General features: G+C 44.6%; 1 protein-coding gene across 1 annotated transcript in view; it reads left to right on the forward strand.

Moving 5' to 3' along the window:
- Window positions 1–16,172: 16,172 nt before the first annotated feature.
- Window positions 16,173–27,907, forward strand: part of LOC146798077 (cytochrome P450 2G1-like) — a 724,892-nt gene continuing 713,157 nt past the window's right edge. The window contains exon 1 of the mRNA XM_085625293.1: window positions 16,173–16,437. Coding sequence (XP_085481419.1) covers window positions 16,258–16,437 — 180 coding nt within the window. The 5' untranslated portion in view covers window positions 16,173–16,257. The remainder of the gene's footprint in view (window positions 16,438–27,907) is intronic.

Here is a 27,907-nt window from a genome sequence, read left to right on the forward strand (position 1 = left end):
CACCATATCTATCAAGGTATGGCGCATTCCTACTCTCTACCTGTGCTGGTGTACAAACGGCTGTATAGCGCCAATACAGGCACCATTGCACCATGGTGCAAGGGTTCCTGCATTACAGGCAGAATGTTTTTGTGCAGGAAGGGACACCTTCCTGCACACAAACAATCATCTGAGGTTTTTCCTGTTGCTATTGTGCTGCAGAATGCAGCACACTAGAAAGAGGAAAAAATGAAGAGAAATAAAGATATTTCTCCTGGTTATGCCTGCCCTGAGGAGGGGTAGCATTCTGACATAATCCCGGGTCTACCAGTATTGATTAATCTGGGAATACCTCAGAATCCTTGGATGAATACATGGGGGCACCCACAATCCACTTGTGGAATGCTTCCCTGGGACAGAGCAATGCAAGGCAGTGACTAGGGCTGCATTCCTTTCCTTCAGATTTGCCAAGTTATGCAGGGCCACGCAAGACGACATTGCATGGAATTATAAATCTCATCCAGGTTTTGTGTTGCCCTTGTGTTACCTTGCGGGGTGCAAGTACAAAACAAAACATTGATAAATATGGCCCCCAGTCAAGAGAAATGCCACTATCGTAATGACCCATGTCAGACAATTAACCTATCCATTTTTTTTTCCATTTATTTTGGGTACTTCTAATTTGCTATCCATTTTATCTGCTGGACTACAAAAACAAGAATACAAAGGAAACAGAACAGACCAACCAGTTCACATGGAATAACTCAGAATCAATCCATCCTAGATTAAGTGTGGGATACAGCAATTGTATTTTTCCAGTTCTGACCCGCTAGATGGTGATCCTTGGCACCCCATAGTTAGCACTGAGGATGACTCAGAAATATTGTCAGAAAAAAATGGACTATATCATTGCTGTTTAATAAATGAAATACATCTGAGACTTTCCAAAAGTTGAAAGCCTGTGAAAAATGTCTAAACTGCCTGAAATCATATATTTTACTATCAAAATTAGGAGCAACAAACTACAACTATAATTTAAGAAAGCATCTATTTACCTGGCCACTGAGTAAAATGTGATTTGTTTCCTACTATTTACATGGCCGCTGGCTAAATAGTAGAAATTATTTGCTATTTGGCTGGTGGCCTTTAAAATAGCAGAAAAACTTCATAATTTACCCATACGCTGGCTAAATAGTAATACTGTTTGGCTGGTGGCCATGCAAATAGAAAAATACCACTGTTTACCCGGACACTGGTTAAATAGTAGAGATTCTGCACTGTCTGGCTGGAAGCTGTACATAAAGCAGGGATACGTAAATATTTACATGGGTGCAGACTAAATATTATAGGTTTTGTGTTAATCAGCTGGTGGCCATGTAAATAGCAGAACAACCTCATTATTTAACCGGCTGCTGGCTAAATAGTAGATATTCTGCACTGTTTGGCTGGTGCCATGCAAATAACAGAAAGACTTAAATTATTTACCTGGCCACTGATTAAATGGTAGAGATTCTGCACTGTCCGGCTGGCAGGCATACATACAGCAAGGAAACTTAAATATTCACCAGGCTGCTGACTAAATGTTAGAGATTTTGTACAGTCTGGCTGGCAGCCATGCAAATAGCAGAAAAACATCATCATTTACATGGCTGCTGGCTAACATTACAGATTCTGTACTGTGAGGCTGGCGGCCATGCAAATGGCAGACAATCTTCAGTATTTACCTGGACACTGGTTAAATAATAGGGATTCTGCACTCTCCATCTGGCAGCTGTGCAAATAACAGGAAAACCTAAATATTTACCCAGCTGCTGGATGAATAGTAATGATTTTGCACTGTTCCGCTGGCAGTCATGCAAATAGCAGAAAAGCTTCATTATTTACGTGCCGCTGGCTAAACAGTACAGATTCTGTACCAGATCTAGGATTATAAGAACACTTCTTTTTCTACTGCAAATCAATGCATTCTGGAGTCAAAAAATCTGGTTCAGACCACACAATTCAATTCATACAAAAACACCTAAAACCAATGATTTGTAAATGCAAAACACCGAAATGGAAATGTTGCATCTCAGTAACATAGAGCCATCTAATAATTAGGGTTATCAAAATAGAAACAATTGCATGGGGACCCCTAAGAAATGACCAAACAGTATTATTGAGAGGCGTCATTCCAATCACATGACAGAAGTGAGAAAAACTATGGGTCATATTTAGAGTTTTGAATACTGAGTTAACAACGTCACGATGGTGGAGGACAATACTCCGACATCGTAAGGGGCTCCTTGGCAAATTTAGAAGTGTTCTTTGCAGCCTGTGGACAACTCTCTACGACAGGAGCTGATGTCTTGGCAGTTTTTGAAAAACAAACACCCAAAGCAGGGTTTTTTGGGGGTAGGAAAATCAAAAAACGAATGATCCCACAAGTTGGGAATTTTCTCCCTGGGTGAAGGGGTCATTATTTAGTTTTCCGTCACTTACAGCGTGGTTTTACTAGGGTAGATGGTGTAAAGTTCTTCCTTCAATGGCCCTTACTTTGTAGGTCCACTAGAAGAATTATTCTATAGAGTAGTCACAAGGAAAGGGTTGGGACTACAATTAATTAAGCTAAATGCCATTGGGATATGAATTAATTTTCCCATTAAATAAAAGTCATATAGGCATCAAAGCCAAAAAGAAAAGAAACTCACTGAGATTTTTATGAATTGACTTTATTGCAAATATTGAAAGAAATAAGTCACTGAATAAACAGAGACATTTTATTACTTCCATTATTGTGACCTACTGATGAATCATTTCACAGTTTCACTTTAACAGTCATATTCCAAATGAGAAATATGGATCCTCTATTGAGGTTTCAGAACTGATTTGGGGTGTTTGTCTTTCAAATATAATTTTCTGACTTTTCAGACACCACCTTTGTGCTAGCTGATGGCTCTCACAGCAGCAGCAATAGCGCTGGCTCCAAACGGAAGTTATCAAAACAAGGATACAATGAAGCATGAGATCTCAGCACTTGACTGCCTTCTGCCTTTCTAATTAGTCATCAGGCACAAACAAAAGGGTAGCCATGCTTAGAAACTTTGGCACCTTTAGCAAGAGAAACCGATGACCTCTCCCTTACTTCTACCATCTACCATATGTCGTCACTCAGGAAGAACTAATCAGAAGCCCTTTGCTAACAAGGACTTCACAGAATTTGTTAGGGCAGACTTTCCTCCTTTCTCCCTCACTTCTGTTCTGAGTCTCAACCCACTATCCACTGGGCTGCAGTCAATGCACTATCTTTCTGTAGGTAAGTTGTATCTACTCTCCATCACGTCATGCAAAAGGCATCCCACTAAGAATTTCATCTGAAAAGGAGTCTAACTATTACCCAACTAGGGGCAGATTTATTAAGGGCTTGTTTTGCCCTTGCGTCAAGCAGCGTGATGCAAGGCAACACAGACCCTTAAATGGGATTTACTAAGATACACAAAACCACCTTGTGTAACTCTATGTGGCTTAGTGAATCAAGAGTAATGCAAGGCAGTGCAAATCACTGCTTGTGTTACCCTCTGTTGAAAAGGCATTTCATGGGTGGAGAATGGGCCTTCTCATGCATTTACCATGGACTTTGATGCAATTGCAGATTTATTAAGGTGAGTAAATCTGGTACGGCATCAAAATTGTCGCTGGTCCAGATAAGGTGTAACAAGAAGAAATGTTTCTATTGCTCCACGTTACTTCCTCTTCTATGTGTGCTGGATTCTGCAGCACACATAGAAAGAGGAAGATGCCTCAAAAGATTGTATATGTGCAGGAAGCTGCCCATTTCTGCACAAAACAATCCTACTCTTAATGCAGGCACTCTTGCACCTTGCAGCAAGGGTGCCTGTGTTGGAGCTAGACAGCAGAAAGTTACACGTTGCAGGAGAAAGCAGAAATATGTCATATCTTAGTAGATATGACACATTCCTGCTCTCTCTGTCATGCAGCACAGCAAGTTGTCTTGCTGCATTACAAAGAGAGACATCTTACTAAATTGGCTCCTTGGAACATACCCACCTCTCATACACATACCTGCACTGTCAGCACACAGATCGGAGGTCACACAGAATCCCTCTTTGGGCCTTTTGAGATGATCTATCTGGAACCACTGAGGTTCCGTGTGAGACGGGACGGCACTTTCGAGTGGTGACGAATATGGATGAGTTTGGTATCTACGAACCGCAAATGACGAGTATAGTGGGTGTACGCAGTTTCGCTATGCAACCACGTATGGTTCGTCTTATTTTTGGGTTTGTTCATCCGAACCCTCGGGTTCCATTTTAGATACAGCATCCATTTTGTTTCTTGCCCTCAAGTAGCCAGCAAACGGACTTTGTCCGCCTCGTGACCCTGGGACTCCCAAGCTTACACGAGAGACACGTGTTTCTTTGAGGTGACTTTTACGATGAGGGAAATGACATGACTAAGGCAGATGGCCCCGCTCGAGGCTCATCTTGCCGCGCCGGTCTATTGTTTCAGCCATGCATACATTAGACACGAGGTCTTTGACCCCTCTATCAAGTTTCCTTTATTGCTCCTAACATTCTTTCCTAACCTGTTGTGCGTCCTTGTTCTTTCCTTGCATCTGCTTTTCGTCCTTCCTCTTAATGTGTTTACGGTTAGGATGAAATGTGTTTATTGCAGAGGAGATATGTTTTTACAGTTGGGAACCGGCAAGACTGTTGTAATTGTGTTCCGGCCTCCTGAAACATGAACGCGACCCTTTTGAAGTTTATTGTGGGAACTGAGTTGTAACCTTTGTTCGCCATACTGTGCTATGGCAAAAACTTGTATAAAAGGACCGATCCACTTCTACAAATTTGAAGCAGTCTCCGAGAGCCTACACGTTGTGTACTTCTTGTGACCTCTGTATCCCTGCAGTAAATAAACGCTGATCTCTGACGTCGCTGGAAGTGTCCCGTGTCTCTGTGTTTAGTACGCCAGAACAGGTAACCCACGAAGGTTTCAGGTGTTGTTCCCTGGCACCGCTGGGTCTTAAGAATAACCCAGTCCTTCAGTTGGCGCCCAACATGGGGCGACATCAACGGTACCGGTCCAAAGCCCGACGATCGTGAGGAACTTCGTGTGAAATCTCCGAGGGAAGGTGCACCCCGCTTCATTGATCCAGTTGTCGAAATAAGTGGCCCGACGTCTTTTCCCGCGAAGATCCCCGCCTCCTGACGGCTGCGACGGACCGATGCCCTGACTGTCGACCTGTTTTGGTGCCTGGCGTAGTCCTTTGTACGGCGAGACGATCAACGGGCCTTCCTGGTGACGCCATTGTTCTCTCAGTTAAGTATTTGTGGGTCGCTCCCAGTGTTGCTTTGTTGTTTGCATGGTTCCATAGCATTCGTGGTTCTTAGTTGTTGGGTTTTATTTGACGATTGCAATTGCCAAAAACCGAGGGTCTTGCATTTTTGCGAGGACATCGTGATCCGATAGCCCTTGAAGTTTGTATACTCGGCTAGTGTGCACGATGCCTGGCCGTAGTACTTTGTTTGGGTTTTTCAAATGTTGCAGCATGGATTCCCGACTGGAGGATCCATGTCCGATACCTCCGGTTGGAACTCCAATTTACGAGCTCTATAGTCGGCATGGCGTGGGTCCTATCGTATATAATGAATATTGGGTCCGCTACACTAAAAATGATGGCGTCCTTAGTTGGCCATCTCATGGTAGTTTCGAAACTGCCGTTTTAGATAATTTGGAAGCTAAATTGTTTAAAAAGAAAGCTAGGCCGGCCATGTTTGATTCCTTCCGGTTATGGCGGAAAGAGGCCAAGCAGAAAGAAATCAAACGGAGTAAGAAAAATAAAAGAGAAGGTGTTATTACGGTGATGCGAAATGCAGAACAGTATCAGTTAGACAAAGATGAGAAGGAGCAGGAAGTTAGTGATCGGCTTCGTCATATGGCGGTGGATAAATGTTATCCGGTGCTACCTCCTAATATCGATAAGGCGGGAGAAGAAGCGATGGAGGATTCGCTCTTGTCTTATCTGTTGAAATCACCACCTCCCTATGCTCCCGATGTTATGGGTCCCGTGCATCCACCCCTTCCTCAACCCGCTGTTTTGGCGGCTGCTGGTCAGCCCGCCGTTCCTCCCGCTCTCCCAAATCCCCTTGTGCCACAGATCGTACATCCTCTTGTTCCGGTTTCTCTCCCTACTGCGCCTTTCCAAGTCCCTCCTCAGCCTGTCGTTCCCGCTACTCCTGCTGCCGCGTCTACTTCTACTGTTTCCACCCCTATTGTTGCTGCGCCTGCATCTTCTTCCTCTTCTCCTTCTGTTCGTAGTCGTCTTCTGACTGCTGTTGCGACTCTTTATTCTCCACTTTTTGGGCCAATACTCGGCTCGACTCTTTCAGATGTTGCTCAAAGGCGCAGCCAGCTTCCTGATGGTAGGGAACGTGAATCGTTGGTGAAGATGGCACGTAGATGGATTCGTAATCCTGTTAAGTACACCTCACGTATAGTGTTTGAAACGTTTTCTCAGTTTAATGTGCCTACGCAACGATTCGTGTTTGAGGAATTGTGTAAATCGTTGAAGGAGGAGTGGGATGATGATGTGGCTGATAATGTACCGTCTGAGGTTTCTGAGCTCCAGCATCGGTTCGCCACGGGTGTAATTGTAGGTGACAAAGTTCAAGAGGCTCTAGAACGCTTGTTATCTTTTCGATGTACAGTGCAACCTCGTGCGTTGTTTAAGGAAGAGACTGCAGAATGGATGGCACAACCTGGTCAATATCCTATGCGGGAAGTTCCCCCAGTGTGGATGCCAGGTGATCCTAATGCTAACCCTGCTGTCCCAGGCCGTTTCCAGAGAGTGTGGATACACCTCCCTTGGAAACGATCGGAAGTTTTACAAGTGAAGCAATCCTTGCCTGATCCCCGTAAAAATCCTGCAGGTTATTATAAGGAGCTGTCCCAATTGGTGGATGCTACCGTTATGAACCTTGCAGATATCGACATGTTGTTTGGCAATGTGGTGCCTCAGCCGATTTGGGCGAAAATTCGTCACGAGAATCATGTAGCAGAGTTAGGCGGTGACTGGGCTGCCCTTACGGCGGCAGATGCCCAGCAGGTCGGTGGGGCTAAGCCCGAACAGCTTATTGTGGCTTTGCCTCAGAGGATAATTACTCTCATGAAAACGCTTATGCCAGCGATGCGCGTCAATTGGGACAAATTATCAGCATGCAAGCAAAAGAGGGATGAAAGCGTTTCTGATTTCTTTACGAGATTTGAGGAAGCGTTTGTTGATCATAGTGGTCAGGACATGGGTTCCGAGGGTGGTCAGCGGCTGTTCGTCGATAAGTTTGTATCGAACTTGTTGCCCGACCTTAGCAACAAGTTGAAGAATTCTGAGAGTTCGTGGGCTGTTTCTACCACTGCTCAAATATTGGCTACGGCCCAATATTACGAGAATAGAGAAAAGGAGGAAAGTGAGCGTGCAGATAAGAAAACGAAGGATCTTAAAACCAAGGTCCTGTTGCAGCAAGCCTATCCTCCGCGTTCGAATTTCAGTGATACACAGCAGCTAAATCGATCACAATCACAGTTCTCCAGATCACAGACGCGAAATGCCTCTCCCGCACCTCGCTTTGTGTTGGGATATAATCAATGCGCATATTGTCGTGGGGAGGGCCATCTGAAGTTTGATTGTCCGGTTCTCCGTGATAGGAACAATGGTGTGTCGGCTCGAGGAGGACGTAGTGGCCCTCAACAGGCTTCCCGTGGTAGAGGTCGTGGAGTTACCCAGAATCAGGCTGAACGCTTTGCCACGTCTTCGGACTCGCAAAATTGTTTCGATCGGCGCGAACCATCGTCCGGTCGGTCTGCACAGTATCATGTGGATGATTGTTACGTTGAGTGCGATGTTGATACGGACGGTATCTACTAGGAGAGCCATAGACAAAGGAAGGGAGAAGTATCAGTTCCGGTTGATCAGAGAGGGCCTTATGTTGCAGTAGCCACTTTGGGCGTCGTTGAGCCTTTTCTGTTGGACACTGGTGCAGCAAAAAGTTCCATCATGCATTCGAAACTCCCTGGCGCGCCTTTGTCTGGCTTAACAAATGTTTCCGTTGGATTTTCTGGCGCCCCCGTTAGCAATCCAGTTTCTAGCCCCTTGCCCCTTACAATTGGGTCTCATGAGCTAGAAGCTCCTTTGATTTTGACTACTGGTTGTGGTGAGAATCTTTTGGGTTTGGATTTGTTGAAAAGGTTACATGCGACTTTGTACTGTTCTCCTACGGGCGTGGAGCTTACATTGGGTAAGAGCGTGATTTCCCCTATGTATTTATCGATCGATAAGCTCCCACCGGAATTGAGTTCTCTTCCGGCCTCCTTGTGGGCGACAGGTCCCAATGATGTGGGCCTGCTGGATATACCACCTTATGTTGTTCAATTGAAAGTTGGTGCGCGCTTGCCACGCATACCCCAGTATCGTATTTCCCTTGATGGTGAACGGGCACTATTAGCGATCATTTACGATCTGATCGGTAAAGATGTTATTGAGGATACACGGGGTAATGTGTGCAATAGTCCCGTGTTGCCTATTCTGAAACGAACGGATCCCTCCAAGCCTCCCGTGTACCGTCTAGTTATTGACTTACGGGAAGTGAATAAAATTGTTGTTCCACAGTTTCCTGTGGTGCCAGACATTACAGCTTTACTGACTTTGATTCCAGCCACTGCATCATGGTTCTCGGTAATCGATCTGAAGAATGCGTTCTTTAGCATTCCGATTGCTGAGGAAAGCAGAGACTTGTTCGGTTTCTCATTAGGTGGTCGCAGCTTCAGGTTCAAACGCGCACCTCAGGGCTACTGTGAGAGTCCATCAATCTACAGCCAAGCTCTTAAGAGTCAACTTGATACGTTTGTGTTACTGGCTGGTGCGGCCTTGATTCAGTACGTTGATGATCTGTTGGTAGCTGCTGACACTGAACAGCTTTGTAGAGCTGCTACAGTGTCACTGTTACAGCATCTTTGTGACTTACATCATAAAGTGTCACCTTCCAAACTGCAATATTGTTGTCAAGAAGTAACCTATCTAGGTCACTTATTGTCAAAGGCGGGAAGAAGGTTGACCCCTGAAAGAATTGCAGCAATTGCTCGAATGACTGTGCCAACAACTCAGAGAGACGTGCGTGCCTTTCTAGGTATCACGTCATACTGCAGACAGTGGATCCCGAACTTTTCACTGTTAGCGAAGCCATTGGTAGCTCTCACGTGCAAGGACGTTTCGACTCCTTTGCCATGGACGGAGGAATGTCAGAAAAGTTTTTCTGAACTACGTGATGCACTGTGTTCGGCTCCTGTGTTAGGTACTCCTGATTACAGCAAGCCTTTCACATTATACGTCCACGAGAGGGAAGGTTGTGCGTTGAGTGTTTTAACGCAACAATTTGGTGGTAAGCAGCGTCCGTGTGCATATTTTTCCTCGACCTTAGACCCGGTAGCTAGAGCGTTGCCGAGTTGCTTGAGGGCGACCGCGGCAGCGGCGGAGTCTATTCGGCAGTCCGCAGGTCTGGTCATGGATAATATGCTCATAGTAATGGTTCCGCATGCAGTTGATACGCTCTTGAATCGGACAAAGACTCAACATCTGACGAGTGCAAGGTTGTCTGGGTACGAGCTGACCCTTTTGGCAAGTCATATACAGATCAAGCGTTGTAATGTACTGAATCCGGCGACATTGTTGCCGATTAATATGGAATCAGATGATGTGCTGTCGCATGATTGGTATTTACGGACTGAGGAAGAAACAAAAGGTCGTGTGGACCTGAAAAACACTCCCTTGGCAGATCCCGATGGTACCTTGTATGTGGATGGCTCGTGTTTCAAATTGCCGAATGGCGATGTGACGACTGCGTACGCTGTAGTGACGTTGAGCACGGTTGTGGAAACTGCGAGATTGAACCAGAATTCAGCACAAGCGGCAGAGTTAATTGCATTGACAAGAGCATGTGTTCTGTCAAAGGGAAAGCGAGTGAATGTGTTTACCGACAGTCAGTACGCATTTGGTGTTGCGCATAATTTTGGAAGATTGTGGAGAGAAAGAGGATTTATGACATCGCATGGTACGAAGATCCAACACGGGCAGCTCGTGAATGATCTTTTGGATGCACTTACATTGCCTAAACAAGTGGCGATTGTTAAATGTAGTGCACATCGGAAAGTGACGGATGATGTTGGTCATGGTAATGCGTTTGCGGATGAGATCGCTAAGGAAACGGCTAAGAATCTTGCGACTCGAATGTATGTCGCGAGTTCAGTGAGGTGGCCGACGGAGACTGGTATGTGTGAAAATACCGTTGAGAGTGTGAAGGCAATTCAGACCGAAGCTACTAAAGCTGAAAAGACCAAGTGGAGAGAGAGTACAGGAAGATTGGATACGCATGGATGTTGGGTTGACCTGACGGAATGTCAGAGGTGGATGTTACCAGATGCGTATGTATTAGCTGTTGTGACGATGGCTCATGGGTTGTCACATATTAGTGCGAAAGGAATATGTAAGTTCTTGTCCCCTGTATGGAGGAATGAGGGTATTGCTAAGTGTGCCGAAAGAGTGGTTAAGAATTGTATGGTGTGTTTGATGCACAATCCCGGAAGGGGCACCCCCACTCCACCTGGTCATTTCGCTCCTCCTGCTTGTCCCTTTGAGGTTATCCAGCTGGACTTTATCCATATGGAGAGATGCAATAACCTGAAGTATGTTTTGGTTGTGGTTTGCGCGTTCTCCAGATGGATTGAGGCCTATCCTCTTAAAGATAATACTGCCCTGTCCACAGCAAAAATCCTGCTGAAGGAGTACTTTCCTAGGTACGGAATGCCACGGATCGTGTGGTCGGATAATGGAAGCGAGTTTGTGGGAAGTGTGATGCAGAGTGTGTGTAAGGGCCTGGGAATACACCAAAAGTTCCATAGTGCTAATCATCCTCAGGCAGCGGGTTTAGTTGAAGGGTACAATGGTACCCTGAAACTAAAACTCGCAAAGATTCAAGCTACGACTGGTCTATCATGGCCTGATGCCTTGCCTCTGGCACTCCTATCGACCAGAGCGACCGTACACTCACGAGTAGGGCTTAGCCCATATGAGATTGTGTTCGGCCGCCCTGCGAATATTTGGGGAGTCCCGAGGCCGAGGGCTTTTGATAGTCTTGAGTATCCAATGTTGATTGATTACCTGCATGATTTGACCACTAAACTACGGTTAATCCATCAACAGGTCTTTGAAGCTCTACCGGCGCAGACAGAGGGTCCTGGACACCAGCTCCGTCCAGGGGACTGGGTTGTTACCCGAAATTTCGGTCGGAAACGTAACTTGGAGCCAAGATTCGTCGGACCCTTTCAAGTTTTGTTGACAACGAGGACAGCGGTTCGACTGGAGGGCCGGAAGAACTGGGTTCATGCCAGCCACACAAAGAAGGTACCGATCCCCTTACCAACGGACGGTTGGGTGAGGACTGGGATTTCGGCCACAGAAACTGAGACTCCTTTGCACTTTGTGCCGTTTAGCGACGCTCAGCTTGTGGGGGAGGATTTGTCACTGCCAAACCCACATGTGGATTCATCAGTAGCAGAGAACCCAAGGTCTGACTCGTTGTCCACTTCATCGAACACTGTTGCGCCAGCTGAACAATTGTTTGTAGAGCAAACTCGACCTGGAAGAAGTCGATACTTTCTTCGTTCAAGGACTAATAAAAATTAGTAGTATATTTTGTTCTTTTTGATATTTCGAATATTATGGACAATTATATCCTTTCTTTTTGAGTTCTTATGTGCTTTTCCACTGCTAAGAGATTTGTAATAAAACTGAACGTTTCGAGGAAACCTCTCCATCCGGGTTACCGTAGGGCCGTGCGCGTACTCCTTTCTGTTTAGCAGGTTTCTGACGTTAGGTCGGTTACTTTTGTCGATTCCTGGGAACTCCTGGGGATTGATAATCGCTACTCAGAACGAAGTGCGTCAAGTACGTCACGGACGGTTTGTAGAGGATGGCATTCTCTAAGCTGTTGGAAGTAGAAAGGATGTCGACGCAGAGATTAGAGCTATGGAGGGTTGTACGAACAAAATGTTTTCTGTTTCAGGTGTTTCTACTGTTCTTGACCGTATCTATGTTATTGGTGGGTGGAGTGTATTTTGGAGTACCGCTGTTATTACCTTCTGTTTCACCTACCTTCTCTCCTAAACCAAGTTCCCTCACCACTGTCTCCCCACATTCCTTTCATCCTTTGCCTCAACATGAGCAGGTTAGACGTGCGGAATTCATGAATAATTCCTTTGTTCAACTCCTACACCAGCATCAGTTGGTGGTGAACACTACCAATTGTTGGGTATGTGGGTTAATGCCACATACCATGGATAGGGGTATCCCGTATTTGGTCCTTTCTTACAGCTCCCAGGGTTCAGCTCGAGCATTCCAAACTATGTTCCGTAGTGCACTAGATTCCTACCCCAGTCGAGAGCCACGGTCTGTCAATTTTGGTCCTGGGCCGTATCATAAGCCTTTGGCGATAGCAATAGCGGATCTGGATAGAGATGTTTTTGATGCATCACTCATTCCAGGTGAAGAAGTGCAGGCCTATAAGGATCTGAGCGAGGCTGAGTATAGTAAGTCAGTGGGTGATAGACAGCTTAAGAGCTCGTCCCCAATATGGATTGTACCACACCTTGGTAATTTCTGCTTGAAAGGTCTGGGTCGAAATCCGAGAGCACAACTTGGGAACAGTGCTTGCACTGATACGTATGTTCTACCGATGCTCTCCTCCCCTGTTTTTCTGACTGCTAAGGGCACTTATTTTGTATGTTATGAACGCGCATATACATGGTTACCCCGCGATTTTTCAGGTACCTGTTATATTGCGAATCTTTTACCACCGACTTTCACGGTTGCTTCAGACTACCACAAAACTAGAGTCGTGAGAGGCGTTATTAGCAAAGAGGATACTGCTGGTCAAGAAGCAGGAGACTTCTTTAAGGGTTTCTTGCCGTTTTGGGGACCTATGGTTAACAGTAGGAACCTAAGGCAGTTGACCCGTGTAGTTGAGTCGACTGCTAATATTACTGCAAATGCCCTTGGTAACTTAACAGCTGAACTACAGGCGGATAGACTCATGACGTTGCAGAACCGTATGGTTCTAGACGTTGTTCTTGCAGATAGAGGTGGTGTGTGTAAAGTTATCCATTCGAGTTGTTGCATTTTTATTCCTGACAATGCTCCAACTGTTTACCAAGCCATCTCGAAGTTGCACAAGATTTCCGAGTCCATACACGTGGACGAAGGTAATTGGACGCTCCTAGGATGGTTTTGGGGCCTGATGTCAACATGGGGTTGGAAGATTCTAATGATCGTAGGGGTTGTTGTAACGTTTCTGTTCACGTGTTGTCTTTGTGTACAGTGTGGTCCTGCCTTATGTGGCCTATGTGCTACAACGTGTATGAGGCAGCCATCTGTTACCAAGGAGACGTTGATGAATAGAATGATGTTCCAGCAGCAGCTGAACGATCTGATGAATATTGACATAGACTCCGATCTTGACTAGTGCTTGCCTACATGAGGGCAAAAGGAGCGTCTGAGGTTCCGTGTGAGACGGGACGGCACTTTCGAGTGGTGACGAATATGGATGAGTTTGGTATCTACGAACCGCAAATGACGAGTATAGTGGGTGTACGCAGTTTCGCTATGCAACCACGTATGGTTCGTCTTATTTTTGGGTTTGTTCATCCGAACCCTCGGGTTCCATTTTAGATACAGCATCCATTTTGTTTCTTGCCCTCAAGTAGCCAGCAAACGGACTTTGTCCGCCTCGTGACCCTGGGACTCCCAAGCTTACACGAGAGACACGTGTTTCTTTGAGGTGACTTTTACGATGAGGGAAATGACATGACTAAGGCAGATGGCCCCGCTCGAGGCTCATCTTGCCGCGCCGGTCTATTGTTTCAGCCATGCATACATTAGACACGAGGTCTTTGACCCCTCTATCAAGTTTCCTTTATTGCTCCTAACATTCTTTCCTAACCTGTTGTGCGTCCTTGTTCTTTCCTTGCATCTGCTTTTCGTCCTTCCTCTTAATGTGTTTACGGTTAGGATGAAATGTGTTTATTGCAGAGGAGATATGTTTTTACAGTTGGGAACCGGCAAGACTGTTGTAATTGTGTTCCAGCCTCCTGAAACATTAACGCGACCCTTTTGAAGTTTATTGTGGGAACTGAGTTGTAACCTTTGTTCGCCATACTGTGCTATGGCAAAAACTTGTATAAAAGGACCGATCCACTTCTACAAATTTGAAGCAGTCTCCGAGAACCTACACGTTGTGTACTTCTTGTGACCTCTGTATCCCTGCAGTAAATAAACGCTGATCTCTGACGTCGCTGGAAGTGTCCCGTGTCTCTGTGTTTAGTACGCCAGAACAGGTAACCCACGAAGGTTTCAGGTGTTGTTCCCTGGCACCGCTGGGTCTTAAGAATAACCCAGTCCTTCACCACCATCACCCCCTCTTCTACTCATCAGAGCATTTTTATGATCTTGAGCTTTCCCTGGCTGATTGCCATATGTATTTGAACCCTTTGTTAGAAATTAACCATTTTTTCCAGACTTCAGCTATCTGAGTTGCTCAAACCCTTTCTGCCACCCTTCACAGATCACACTTATTAACACCCGTCCACCTTTAAACTCTCTGCCAAGTTTCAGTACCTATGCCCTCAGATCCACCCTAAGACTACTGTGCCAGCATCAGACCATATCTCCTACACTAAGAGGTCAGTGTGTAACAGTGCCGATTTTGTATTCATTTTGCATGCCCTGGTTTTTCAGCAAATACTTACGAGTTCTGTATGTGGGTTGGAGAGGTGGGGGTTTCTAGGGGTGGTCAGTACAAGAATCATGAATAAGAACCATTTTATTTAGGAATATCCCAATACATGTGGCCATGACTCAGGTAGGTATCCTCCTGCTCCTGGTCTTCTTACATCACTTCCAGATCATTCTGTGTGTATAGGTGTTGGTCTTTCTCCTAGTCTTGCCCAAAGTTCTCCTTTGTGAGGTTGTTTTGGTCATTCTGCACCTAATTCTGGCCCTGATCTGATTAGTTTTGGTCACCCTGGTACTGCTTTTCTTAATCTGTGGGTCCTGGTTATAATCCTTTCTGGCCCAGCTCCTGGCTCAACCTTGTATTAACCCTACCTGGGCCTCCTGATCATGGTACTACTGATCCTCACCCTGATCATGCTGGTCTGCGGGGTCCTTATTCACCTATCACTGTTGTCCTGGTTCTCTTAGTGCTGGCACTCTTAGTCTTCATGGTTTGGGTCATCCTGAATCTCCTTGCCCTGGTTCTTGTGGTCTACCTGGTACTTCCTCCACTGGTCCTGGTCCTCCTTATTAGGTCATCTTGAACTGGACCTGGTCATTTTGGTCCTGGTCCAGTCCTATTGATCCTTGTGGTTCTTTTTGTCCGGCTTCCCCTGATCCTCACCAACCTGGTACTAGCATCTAGGCCTGGGTGGGAAATTCCACTCCACTCACGGAGTTTGCAGAGTTTTTCCTGCTCGGCGTGTAGCGCAGAGTTCCAAAAAACTCTACGTAGCTGAGTTATTCATCGCTTGCAGCTCACCAATGTTAAGTTAGCGAGCACGAGGGAGGAAAATCCTACTCCAGACCACCTCCCGGTGAGATTTCTAAATGTGGCCTGGGTGGAGAACATGCACAGCCTCCCAGTCCCTCTCTGAGCGCCGAACCACGGTGCTCAGACCAATCATAATGCTGCTGTAATGCAGCGTCGTTATTGGCTATGAGGGTCTGGGAGCCTGTGTGCTTCCTGATTCCTGCTTCTGGAGTCGACCAAAGATCCGAAGAGGACAGAGAGCCAGCTGCAGGCCTGCAGGTAAGTGGATTCCTTTACCCCAACATCCCCCCTCCCCCCGCCACCCCTGTAAGTAGTGGCCACCACTGGATCTAACACGTTTTATGATTTGGTGCCAGCTAATTATGCAATGGGAACTAAAAGAGCAGCAGATTGTGTATACTTCTGCTTCAAATTATATTAAGCCAGCTGGCAAACATGTAGGTGTTTCATAACTCAATTCAATATTTGAAAAATAGAATAAAGAACAACATCTGCAAACGTTGCAGCAGGCTGAAAGAGTTCAACTGAGGACAAAAATGTCAGCAGAAATGATGAGCTTCACATGGAAAGCTGAAGCGAGACACGGCACTCACTGCCTATCAGAGAAGCATCGCAACGTTTCACCAAAATGGATCTGGGGGCGGCTGCATCGCTTCTGCTGGTTACATGCGTTTCTTACCTGGTGTTCATTAATGTCTGGAGGAGGATGTTCCCGGCACACAAACTACCCCCTGGGCCCACCCCGCTTCCAATAGTGGGCAACATTCTTCAAGTGAAGAGCGGGCAAATTGTGTCATCTCTGCTGAAGGTAAGGCTCTTGGTGTCTTTTATGGAAACGTTGCATTGGTGGAAGAAACAGAGCAAATCTTTTTTCACTATTTTTGCTGCTTATATAAGGGGAATAGAGAAAACTGTTTGCTCAAGGGTATACATGAACAACCTGATTTCACACTGTTTTTGCTAATTTTAAATGGGAATTATTTTTTCTCCACTTTTCAAATGTGAAAATCATTTTGTTTCAAATAAGTAGCAACCACTTTGCATCATATTTGAATTAGTAGATCTCATGGCTGACCGTATCAAAGGCTGCGGAGAGGTCTAGCAGCACCAATACCGCCGTCCCCCCTCCATCTAGAATTTCACATATGTCTTCCGTTACCACAATTAGTGCTGATTCAGTGCTGTGGTGTTTCCTAAATCCGTGTTGCGTATCATCTAAGAATGAGTTTTCTTCTATATATTTTGAAATTTGTTGGTTCATGATCTTCTCAGACAATTTTCAGCGAAAGGGAGCCTCGATTGTCTTAATAAGAAGTGGGAGAATAGAGGCAAGTTTCCACTGATCGGGGAAAATCCCATTTGTGAACATCTGGTTAATGATGAATCCTAAATTTTTTGCCACTTGGGCAGGCACCATATGCAGTATACTGGGCGGGCAGGGATCATATGGTGAGCCAGATTTGATTGACAGAATTAGGTCTCTAAGTTGTTCCTCTGACGGGGCCAGAAAAGTGGAGAAGCTCTTTCTGTCCTCTAGATTGGATATCATCTGTTCGGCTCGATGGTTAACTCTTTTGTGTGCCGCAAATTTATTGTAAATGTTTACAACTTTCTCCTGAAAGAAGCTGGCTAACGTGTAGCAAAAATCTTGGTTTATCCCAACGTGATTAGCACTGGTAGGTGTAACCAGTTTCTTTATCACGGAAAAGAGCGTTTTATTAGAATCAAAGGCGGCTTTAATATGCTCTTGAAATAAATGGTCTTTGGTGTTAGAATGCTCTCTTTATGCTTTGCTAGTTTATCTTTATAAATGACCCTTTCTTCTGCGTCATAATTTTTTCTCCATCTTTGCTCTTGCCTGCGACAATCCTGTCTGGATAGCCTGAGCTTCTCATCATACCATGGCTGTGACTTTTTTCTCCCATTTGGATTTTTATTAGTGATTGGTGCTACAATATCTAAAGCAGTATATAACCAGAGCAAAACTTTCTCTGCATTCTCCTCTAGGTTGTCTCCTAGTTGACAGGGGTTTGAGGTAGTGACCTCTCCTAGTTCTGCCGGGCTTATTTTATGCCAGGCTCTACCTTTTACTTGCTGAATGGGGGGCCTGTGTTGGATGTTTTTCTCTATCTTTATTAGCCATTTAATCACCTAGTGGTCAGACCATGTCACTGGAAAGGATGGAGGGAGTGTGATGGTATCATCAGTAGAGAAGATGCCATCCAACATATGTCCAGCTTTATGTGTTGGGCCCCTATTAATTAGCATGAGTTCAAAGGAGTCCATAGTGTCAATCAGTTTTGAGTCAAGTCCAGAGACATTCCTGGAGGCTGAGAAGGGGACACGCTGAAGGGAGTAACAATTTGAATTCAAAAACACCCTAGGCAGTCTGAATGCTACACTAAATCATTATATAAAACAACAGCAACATATTCAAATGGGATAACACTTACTGGTGGGTAGTGAGGTCAAACTGCGCAAGGTCTGATGGTAAAAAATGTCCACAACCAAGTGATCAAGTTTTATGCATCCAAGGGAAACAAAACAGCCACAACCCCACGCTGTTAATTTACAATTGCAAGCAATTGTATAAAAGTTCAAACAAATGTGGATTCCCTGAGCAATGTTCTGATGTATATATTTCAATAATCAATGCTAAAATTTTTCGAACACAAGTACATATAAAATGATATAGTCCCATATTCATCCACAGTCTTTATTTTTCAGAATCTGTCATATTTCTTGGAAGACTTGTTAAACATAAGCTCAGTTTTCACAGCGTTCAGCCTTTATAGATCCTGTTGTTTTTCTTGAAAGGCTTATTGAGACACAAACTCTGTACTCAACCGTACAACCTCAAAACGTACAGCCAACACGTGTTTCGACTAAGGCAATCTTTTCCAAAAGACTTCCTCAGGGCTCAAGCGAATAAGTAATAAGAGTGATCCTGTAGTGGTAAATGACTTCCTAAAGTCATTAACTATGTGTGACGCTTCCTATCTTTAGAACTCCAATTAATAGTTAGCGATGTATGTAGCGACCGGCCCAAAGTAAACTTCTCCGTATTAGTTTACTCCTCCAAGTACGAGGCACGAAGTTCCAATGCGTGCTGCCAGAAGGTATAGATGGCGTATATACTAAAGGATTGAATAGTGAATTACCGTGGGAGAATGCCATTGTATTCAACAATCATTAATTGGCATTTCTCCCCCACTCTTCTGGGGTACATCTTTCCATACATCATTTTCATCTTGGCCATACACATTTCTGCTGGCACAGTATATGCAGTTAGCAGTTCTCTTCTTTAGTGTGGTTTATATATAGTTCCAACCACTTTTTTCAAGTTACATACTTTCATAGCTTGTTTTGGGGTTTCATTTGGATTCTGTAAAACGGGTTGATTACTATATCCATGCTTTAGTAGCCATAGCAATAGCTGCAGCGTCAAGACATCTTTTATGTCTATCATTATTCACCTCTCGCTGTTGTCCGCTTTCTACCTTGCCATTTTTTTCCATCTGTTACGGCAAGTCACGTGAAACTTTGGTTGCATTTAAAATCAGCTCTTTTGCCTGGCACCGCGCTATGTATCCGGTTTGATTTTTCTTCGCGGCTCGCCGTTGAGAATTTTGGGTAAGTGCCCTTTGCATGTAGCCCTTTGATGAAAATATGTATTTTGTAAGCATTGCTAGTACGCTGACGACTTTTTGAGTGTTTAAACGCGGCCACAGCCCTTTTATGATACCTCCCATTTCAAGTGCATTGTAAGCATGCCGCTTAGTTTCTGGAATTTTTTAACTCTGCCGCATCTCACACTATTGAGTGTCTTTGTTCTTGGGACTGTCGAGGCGTGTTCTGACTCTTTAGCCTTTTTCTGTGCTGCATTCAATAAGCTCACGTAGGACGTATGGTATGTCTTCTATGTTTGACTTACGCCTATACTAGTTTCTTATATTTAGTTTTTCTGTTTTCAACAGCCTATGTGTATCTGGAGCAATAACCTGTGACGTGGGAGTACCCCTTTTAATTCTATCTTGACCGGACATACATTATCAAGACAGTGGATATTGGGGCCCAATTTTTAATTCGCATTTTCCACATAAATCTCTACTCAGGTATTTTTCCTTAGCTCTTAGGTTATTTCATCTGCACGCATTAGACGACTAGTCTGTTGCTGTGTTTTGGGTTTTTTCCACTGTTGTTCAAGTTTATCTTTTTCTGTGTGTCCCAGTTTAGTATTCTATTGAGTTTCAATCAGCTCAGAGTTCCTCCTCCCCGGATCTGGCGGGATTTATTCACCGACTGCTCCTTTATTTATTAATAATGTGAGCAATTACAGCTTCTACCTTTTTGGTTTGTTATTTTTCCTATTGATTATTAATCAACTATTAATTCTTTTAAGTGCTATTCATATAAGTATCAGAGATTCCCTGATTCCTTTCTTGTCTTTTCTATACACAGGCTGTTTTAAAATTTGTATCTGCTCTTCATAGCCCATCATTATATCCCTGAACATACATAAAGTAAGTTTCTTCATTCTGTAGCTCATCTATGGCCATGAGTTAGGATCTGGGTCTTTCCTTTTTGTTCATCCATTTTTCTTTTTCTGTTTCTATATTTTGTTATAAATGATTTTATGTTTTGGTTCTTTGATTAGTTTAAATTAAAGGTATCTTATGTTTGATCTAGCACTGACATCTAGTCCCTCTTTTTCTTATTTTTCTTCACACTGGGTGACTATAATTTAACTTTTGGGCCTCTTGTGGCAGCACATAATCATAACTGTATCAGTATGTAATTGGGGAACTCAGTGTTCCTTTAGAGTTGTTTATTCGTGTTTATTTTTGTAGTGGGAAAGAAACTGTGGCTATCCTGATGAAGGCGCTTTCTAGCATCGAAACACGCGTTGAGAAGATCTCTGTTACAGCCACCGCCTTTTTCTGTCTATGTGTAATCATGTTTGTTGCATCACACCATAATTTGTATTATTTTTTGTCTTTTATGCAATGTAATACACTGAGTTCCCATTTAAATATGTTGCTGTTGTTTTATATAATGATTTAGTGTAGCATTCAGACTGCCTAGGGTGTTTGTATTCAAATTGTTATTGCCTTGCCCTAGGAGACTTTATTCTTAGCAGGGGGTCCTTGATATATGCATTGCACACTGAAGGGTGTATACATATATACACAGAAGTGGGGGGCATGTCAAGGTGACCCTCAGTTAACATTACTAAATGTAAAGCATAGTGACTAAACATGCGCTTTCCAGGATCCGCCCGCTCTGGTATAGCATTTTTGTGGTAGAACGAGGGTAACCAAATAATCGTAAGTGGAATTGCTTCTGTTCTCTGTAAGCTCTATCTCGCCAGCATGTATCAAGTTAGGTGAAATGCATTACGGACTCTCAGCCCAATGTGGTAGTATACATCCACTAAAGACTTACTAAGTTCATAATATCCTGTTTGACTCTACGTGATTGGTGAAATGTCCATGCTGACAGAGCTTTGTTTGAATTGTAGTGGACAGCATTCTAACCAATAGGAGCGAAAGAAGCCCTACAAAAACGAGTTATTCAAGTGAATCCATGCTATGGGCATAGAGAAAGACATATTGTTGTCGAAACGCATCTGTCATTTCAACTGAATAAAATGGTTTATTGGGAACCCGTTGAGTGCTTCTATTTGATTGACCATTTTAAATTTGTGCAGCCAATTGCACACATGGAAGGCACCCATTCGTTAGTGTTCAGCAGTTTCAATGTGTCTTTGGTTTGCTTGTGTTTGTTGTGTTTGCCCTAAATTGGCAGGGTATGCCAAGAAGTGGGTCCCTTGCTCACTTTGCCACTGGATTCGAGCTAGCTTGGTTGAAGAGAGGTGTTGCTCCGATACCAGTCCCAGGATGCTTGTTTCCGGTCCAGGGAGGACCTGACCTGGTAGTTCGGGCTGAACTATTCCCTTAAGGCACAGGGTCAAGGCTGATATGCATATGGCTGGGTCTGAACTGGGGTGGCGAAGTAAGCTAAATAACGATGATGGATTCACTGCAGATCTGTGACTGAGGGTGAGTGTCTGAAAAGTTTCAGCGCTCTATTCATCATCTTCTTGTGTTTGCTTTGTTTGCCCTAAGTTGGCAGGGTATGCTCAGACGTGGGTCCCTTGCTCACTTTGCCACTGGATTCACACTAGCCTGGATTGTGAGGGGTGTTACCCTGAAACCGATCCCAGGAAGCTTGTTTCCAGTCCAGGAAGGACCTGGCCTGGCAGTTCGGGCTGGACTGTTCCCGTGAGGCACAGGGTTAAGACTGATTTCCATATGGCTGGGTCTGAACTGGGGAGGCGAAGTGAGCTAAAGAATGATGATGCGTTCAACCCAGATCTGTAACTAGGGGTGAGTGTCTAAAAAGTTTCAGCGCTCTGTCCAGCATCTCCTTGTGTTTGCTTTGTTTGCCCTAAGTTGGCAGGGTATGCCCAGACATGGGTCCCTTGCTTCCTTTGCCACTGGATTCAAGGTAGGCTGGCTGAGGAGGGGAGTTACCCCGAAACCGGTCCCAACATGCTTGTTTCTGGTTCAGGGTGGACCTGGCCTTGAAGTTCGGCCTGGACTGTTCCCATGAGGCACAAGGTCAAGACTGTGTCTCCTGCCAAACATTTTTAAAAAAGAAGCGCAGGCTCCTGTGCTTCTCTACTAATTAACCCTGGATGGTCCGGCCCCAGAGGCATGCAGGCTAACCCAAAATTCAAGGAGGGGTTTGTACGGTGACCCCCTCTTTGGGCATTTGTATGCCCCAGGGACCACCTCCTCCACAGGGCCAAATTCTATTTTTATGCTAGGAGGTGCAACCAACTCTCTGGGGCAAAACCTTCTAAATCAAAGGAGAGAGGGAGTGCCAAGTCACCGCAAGTACTCCGCTTCCAGCAAGCGAAAACGGAGAAATGCTCTTGCTTGCTGGAAGCATAGCTTTTATCTGTTTCCCTGCCCACTATCAAGTGAGCTGGGAAAAAGACAAAAGTACACACAGCGGGCTGCATGTTTATCAGTTCCCTCTGTGCGAATTAAATGCCAGCTCCTGCTGGAGGCAGCAAGCCGGCAGGGGCCGTGGGGGCATTGAAGCTCCTCTCATGGACATATTGCACACTGGGTGCCCTAGGGATACCCAGGTGACATGGCAGGGTCCTGGGACCCCTCATCATAGTATAGTGCATTTCCACTCAAAGGGTATCTGTAATCCTTGATGGAGGTGTTTGCATCCTTACTGTTTTTTATATCTCATGTAGTGTCTATGACCACTGGGTCTTTCTTGTCATCTGCTGCTGAGACCAAATATCATGTTCTAAACTTTTAAAAACTAGAAGTATGTAAATTTACCTTGAATTCTTTCCCATTTGGCCCACCTGATATACATTAGCGGTATGCTACGTCTTACCGCCCTTTCTCAGGAGAGTGTTTCCCACCAAATTTGAAACAGGCTCTTGATGTCTAGGAATACAATTGCATCGCCACTAAACAAAGAAGCACTTACTTCTGTAAAGTGCAAATCATTCAAGTGTGTTTTCTCTGCAGTTCAACCTTGTAAAGTGAGTGGCTGTATTGGTGAGTGAGTGGGTGCAAGAGTGGCTCTATGGGTGAGTTAATGGGTGCATATGTGGAAGTATGAGTTAGTGGATGTGTGAGTCATTCCATAGATCAGTGAGTGGGTGTGTGAGTGCTTGTATGGGTCTGTGGATGGCTATGTGAGGGGTTGTGTGGGAGTGGCAATGGGTGTATGAGAGGTTCTGTGGCGTTGTATTAGTGGGTCTATGGATAATGGCATCAGTGATGTTATCAGTGATGTAATTTGAGATGTCATTTGTAATGTCATGAGTGATGTACATGTAATTAGTGATGTAATATATGATGTCTACTGAATTTCTCTGGTTTTGTACGAGTGCAATGTGAGCCTGACTAATGATATATATATATATATAGATATACATATACATACATATATACATATATATATATGATTCAAACTCCAAAACAAATGGACTGTCGACGCCGTGTCATTTGGAAAATGGTTTAATGTCAGCTGGAAAGAGTTAGACGCGTTTCGCCTGCCCAGCAGGCTTGCTCACCAACAAATCCAATAAAGTTTTCTACCACCATTTAAACTTGTGCATATGTTCTGTGTCACATGATAAACTACAACAATAAAAAGTGAAGACATACTCGTAGTTCCTTAATTGTAGCACATGTTAAATTCATTCGCATTGTTCTATCTGAGGCTCAAAATTCAATATATGGCTCAAAAACAGGAAAATTTGCCTGTTACATTATTTAGACGTTCCTCATTAATTTACAGTAATTCATCGCTCTAGTGAGATCAATTGTTTGGCGCGTGCCACAAAATACAATGGCAAACGTGCTGATGGGATGTTGGATTATTATTAACACAAGGACACTTTTAGATGACATTCAATGGCGCATTTCATTGCCATATCAATAATCATTGTTGACACTCATCTATGCCTCAAGTGAGACTAATCACTATGCTAGTGCCGCGGGATCAAAATTGGTCTTACACCTCTATTCAAGTGTATCAAAATTATTAAACATTATTGAACATTATTCAACAATATTACCCCAGTGGGTTTTCCAAATCATTCCTATTGATATTGTATTTCGTGTGTTACCGCGCCAGTGCGCAAAGAGTCTATCGTAGTCCTGTTGTTCTCGTAGATGTATATTATTATATATTGCATTGCCTCATGCCGAATTGTCTTCACATTCTTAAATATGCGTGAAAAGTGAATACAGACACAATTAAAATTGATTACAGAAAAGAAAAATAGGATCATAGGGATAGTTCATAAATACATATACAGGTCTTCTTCCATGTTTAACCCCATAGGGGTTTTTGTATTAAGCCTAATAATATAACTTGATTCTAATTTTCATAGGGTTTTCAGCCGATCACCCCCTCTAATGTTGACAGGTACAGCATCTATGACAAAATATGTCAAACCACTCACATCTTGGTTGTGGATTTGATTAAAATGACGGGCAACCGAATACGATTGGTCCACATTCTTTATGGCCCGCAAGTGTTGCAACACTCGCCAGGCTCCCTTCTTACATCCAAGACACGGGAGATTTTTTGCGTAAAATATATGATGTACCATGGGAACCTGATTTCCTTCTAATGACAATAGATGTGACGACTTTATACACTAGCATACATCTCAAAGATGGGTTAAATGCAGTCAGATATTTCCTAGGAGAGAGATCTGCAAAATGTTGGCACCACACAGAGATGCTGCTATCCATGACTACCACATGCTTACAAAACAATTTTTTTCTTTTTGGTGAAGATCTTTATCACCAGAAGTGCGGTACAGCGATGGACACCTGCTTCGCCCCCAGCTATGCTAATTTGCATATGGGCTGGTGGGAGGAGCAGGTGGTCCAATCGCAGTTCACTCAAGAATGGCAAAACAATGTGATTCAGTGGAGTCATTACATCGATGACTTGTTTGTCATATGGAAGGAAGATGTTATCAGTGCCCAAAATTTTGTAAAGGAATTACAAACTAATCAACTGAATCTAAAATTCACCAGTGTCATCAGTAGTGTAGAAGTGAACTTTCTAGATCTGACAGTTTACATGCACCAAGGAAAACTACACACAAAACTATTCCGAAAACCTACTGATGGCAATACGTTGTTGCATGCCACGAGCTTTCACCCAGCCAATTTGGTAAGAAGCATTCCCTATGGAGAATGTCTTCGAGCCATGAGGAACTGTAGTATTAAGGAAGATCTGGAGGCGGAAATCAAATGTCTCAAACATAGATTCTCTGCCAGAGGATACTCGGAGGAATGCATTGCATCATCTGTGTATAGAGCCACAAAACAATCAAGAGAAGAATTACTCTTTAAACCCAGCAAGAAGGATAATAAGAAGAAGTTAGAGAATTCCCAGTGTAGAATGATCACCACGTTCAATAACCAGCATAAAGATTTGCGCCAGATTTTACAAAAACATTGGCATATTATTTGGGATGATCCAATCTTAAAAAAGTGTGTTCAGAGAAAACCTCTCATCACTTTTAGGAGGGCTCATTCGTTAAAACAAGCATTGGTAAGCAACATGCTACCAACTGACAAAGTATCGAAGACTAAAAGCACATGCTAACCAGGAAAGATGGGTTCATCAGATGCACGAAGTGCAAGACCTGTACTTTTGGTAAAAACACCAGCAGTTATGTTTCTGGCTTCATGAAGAGAGAACAAAAAATCAAGGGACAGTTCTCTTGTAAAACGGAATTTGCTGTCTACATGCTTCAGTGCCCTTGTGGCCTGAGGTACGTGGCCAGCACAATTCTCCAAGTACACAAGCGAGTGTTGCAACACTTGCGGGCCATAAAGAATGTGGACCAATCGTATTCGGTTGCCCGTCATTTGAATCAAATCCACAACCAAGATGTGAGTGGTTTGACATATTTTGTCATAGATGCTGTACCTGTCAACATTAGAGGGGGTGATCGGCTGAAAACCCTACGAAAATTAGAATCAAGTTATATTATTAGGCTTAATACAAAAAACCCTATGGGGTTAAATATGGAAGAAGACCTGTATACGTATTTATGAACTATCCCTATGATCCTACTTTTTCTTTTCTGTAATCAATTTTTTTTTTTTTTTTTTTTTTTAAATTCTTTTTATTTGCAGTTTTCAAAAACAAACTTAAAACAACATCACTCACTATTGTGTACACATGACAAGCAATGACGATACGCTTCCACATCGAGCAGCTCATCACAATATGGGTACCATCACATGTACTCAGTGCTACATTATCAAGTGCGTGGCATACAGGAGCCGATCGTCCCAACTCGCCCGCATGCGGCATCGCAAACCAGTTCAGCACCCAAAATAGTCCCCTCGATAAGTACGGTCATCCCCATCTTGCGTCCGCCTTAGGGAATAGTATCGAGTCACAGCGCCTGCAGTGTAGCTTGCTCCAACCATTGTGTGAAAGGCCCCCAAATGTCCTTAGGTTGTGAACGCAGCGGCATAAGCTCCCAGTACAGGGCAAGTTGTGTCTGACAATAGACTGCGCTCGTGACCCACGCTCGAATGCTAGGTGACGTAGCAACTCCCCAGTGCATCGCAACTTGTCTTCTAGCTAATAACAATAGCATCGCTGGCAGCTTGCGGTGTTTGGGCTTAATCATGTGCAAAATACCAAGCAGCGCAGCCTGCGGGGTGCACGGGATCTGTAGGCCAGTGAGTTCGCATATAATCTCCACTACCCTTTCCCAGAATGTTAACAATGTAGGGCAGTGCCATGCCATATGCAAAAAGGTGGCGCCATGAGTGTAGCAGCGCCAACATTCATCCGTGTCTCTTAAACCCATTCGGTGCAGTCGACTAGGGGTACGGTAGGTCATGTGTATATATTTGAAGTGGATCAGGCGCAGCCTGTAGTTGGGGGACAAAATCTCTAGATTCTTACAGCACAAGTCCCAATGTTGTTCCGAAATATCCGTACCCAACTCCGCCTCCCACATGCCCCGCGCCGCAGGAAGAACCACGGGGTGGCAAGTCTGCATTTGCACATACAAGCGGGATATAAGTTTGCGCCTGGACTCCACAGCTAGTACATTTTCCAAGGCAAGCAGGGCCGGCGGCGGCGCCGGGAACGCAGGAGACAACCTCCGGCACGAGTGACGGAGCTGATAGTAAAGAAGCGTGTCCAGCATCGTCGGAGCCTCTGCATTACACATCTGCTCCGGAGTTAGGAAGGTGTCTTCCGGAAACAAATCGCCCCCAGTTCGGAGACCCAGCTCTTCAGCGCGCTCCCCGGTCTGCATGCTGCGCAGCGGCGGCCACATTGGATTCCCGCGCAGGGGCACAGAAGGTGAATAAAGAAGGTCAAGTCCGGCCCTCCGCCGCAGCCCATCCCATGCCCATCTGAGTGCGTGTACCGGGTCTATGTCCGCGCATCTCCGGGTGTGCGGCACGTAAAGGGCCACATTTAGCGGCAGCGGTGCTACTCTGTCCGTCTCTATCGCCACATGTGGTTGAAACGGTGTGGGATGCGCCCAGTAATGCAGGAATTGAGCCTGTGCACAGTAAGCATATAAGGAGAAGTCCGGCGCTGCCAGGCCTCCCTGTCGCTGTGGGAGAGTCAAGGTCTCCCATGCCACCCTCGGTTGCTTACCCCCCCAGGCAAGCTCAACCATCTGCGAGCGGAGCCGCCGCAAAAAATGTGCAGTCAGGGGTAGGGGAATATTC

Source organism: Triturus cristatus, chromosome 9, assembly GCF_964204655.1.
Source record: "Triturus cristatus chromosome 9, aTriCri1.1, whole genome shotgun sequence".
Lineage (NCBI taxonomy): Eukaryota > Metazoa > Chordata > Amphibia > Caudata > Salamandridae > Triturus > Triturus cristatus.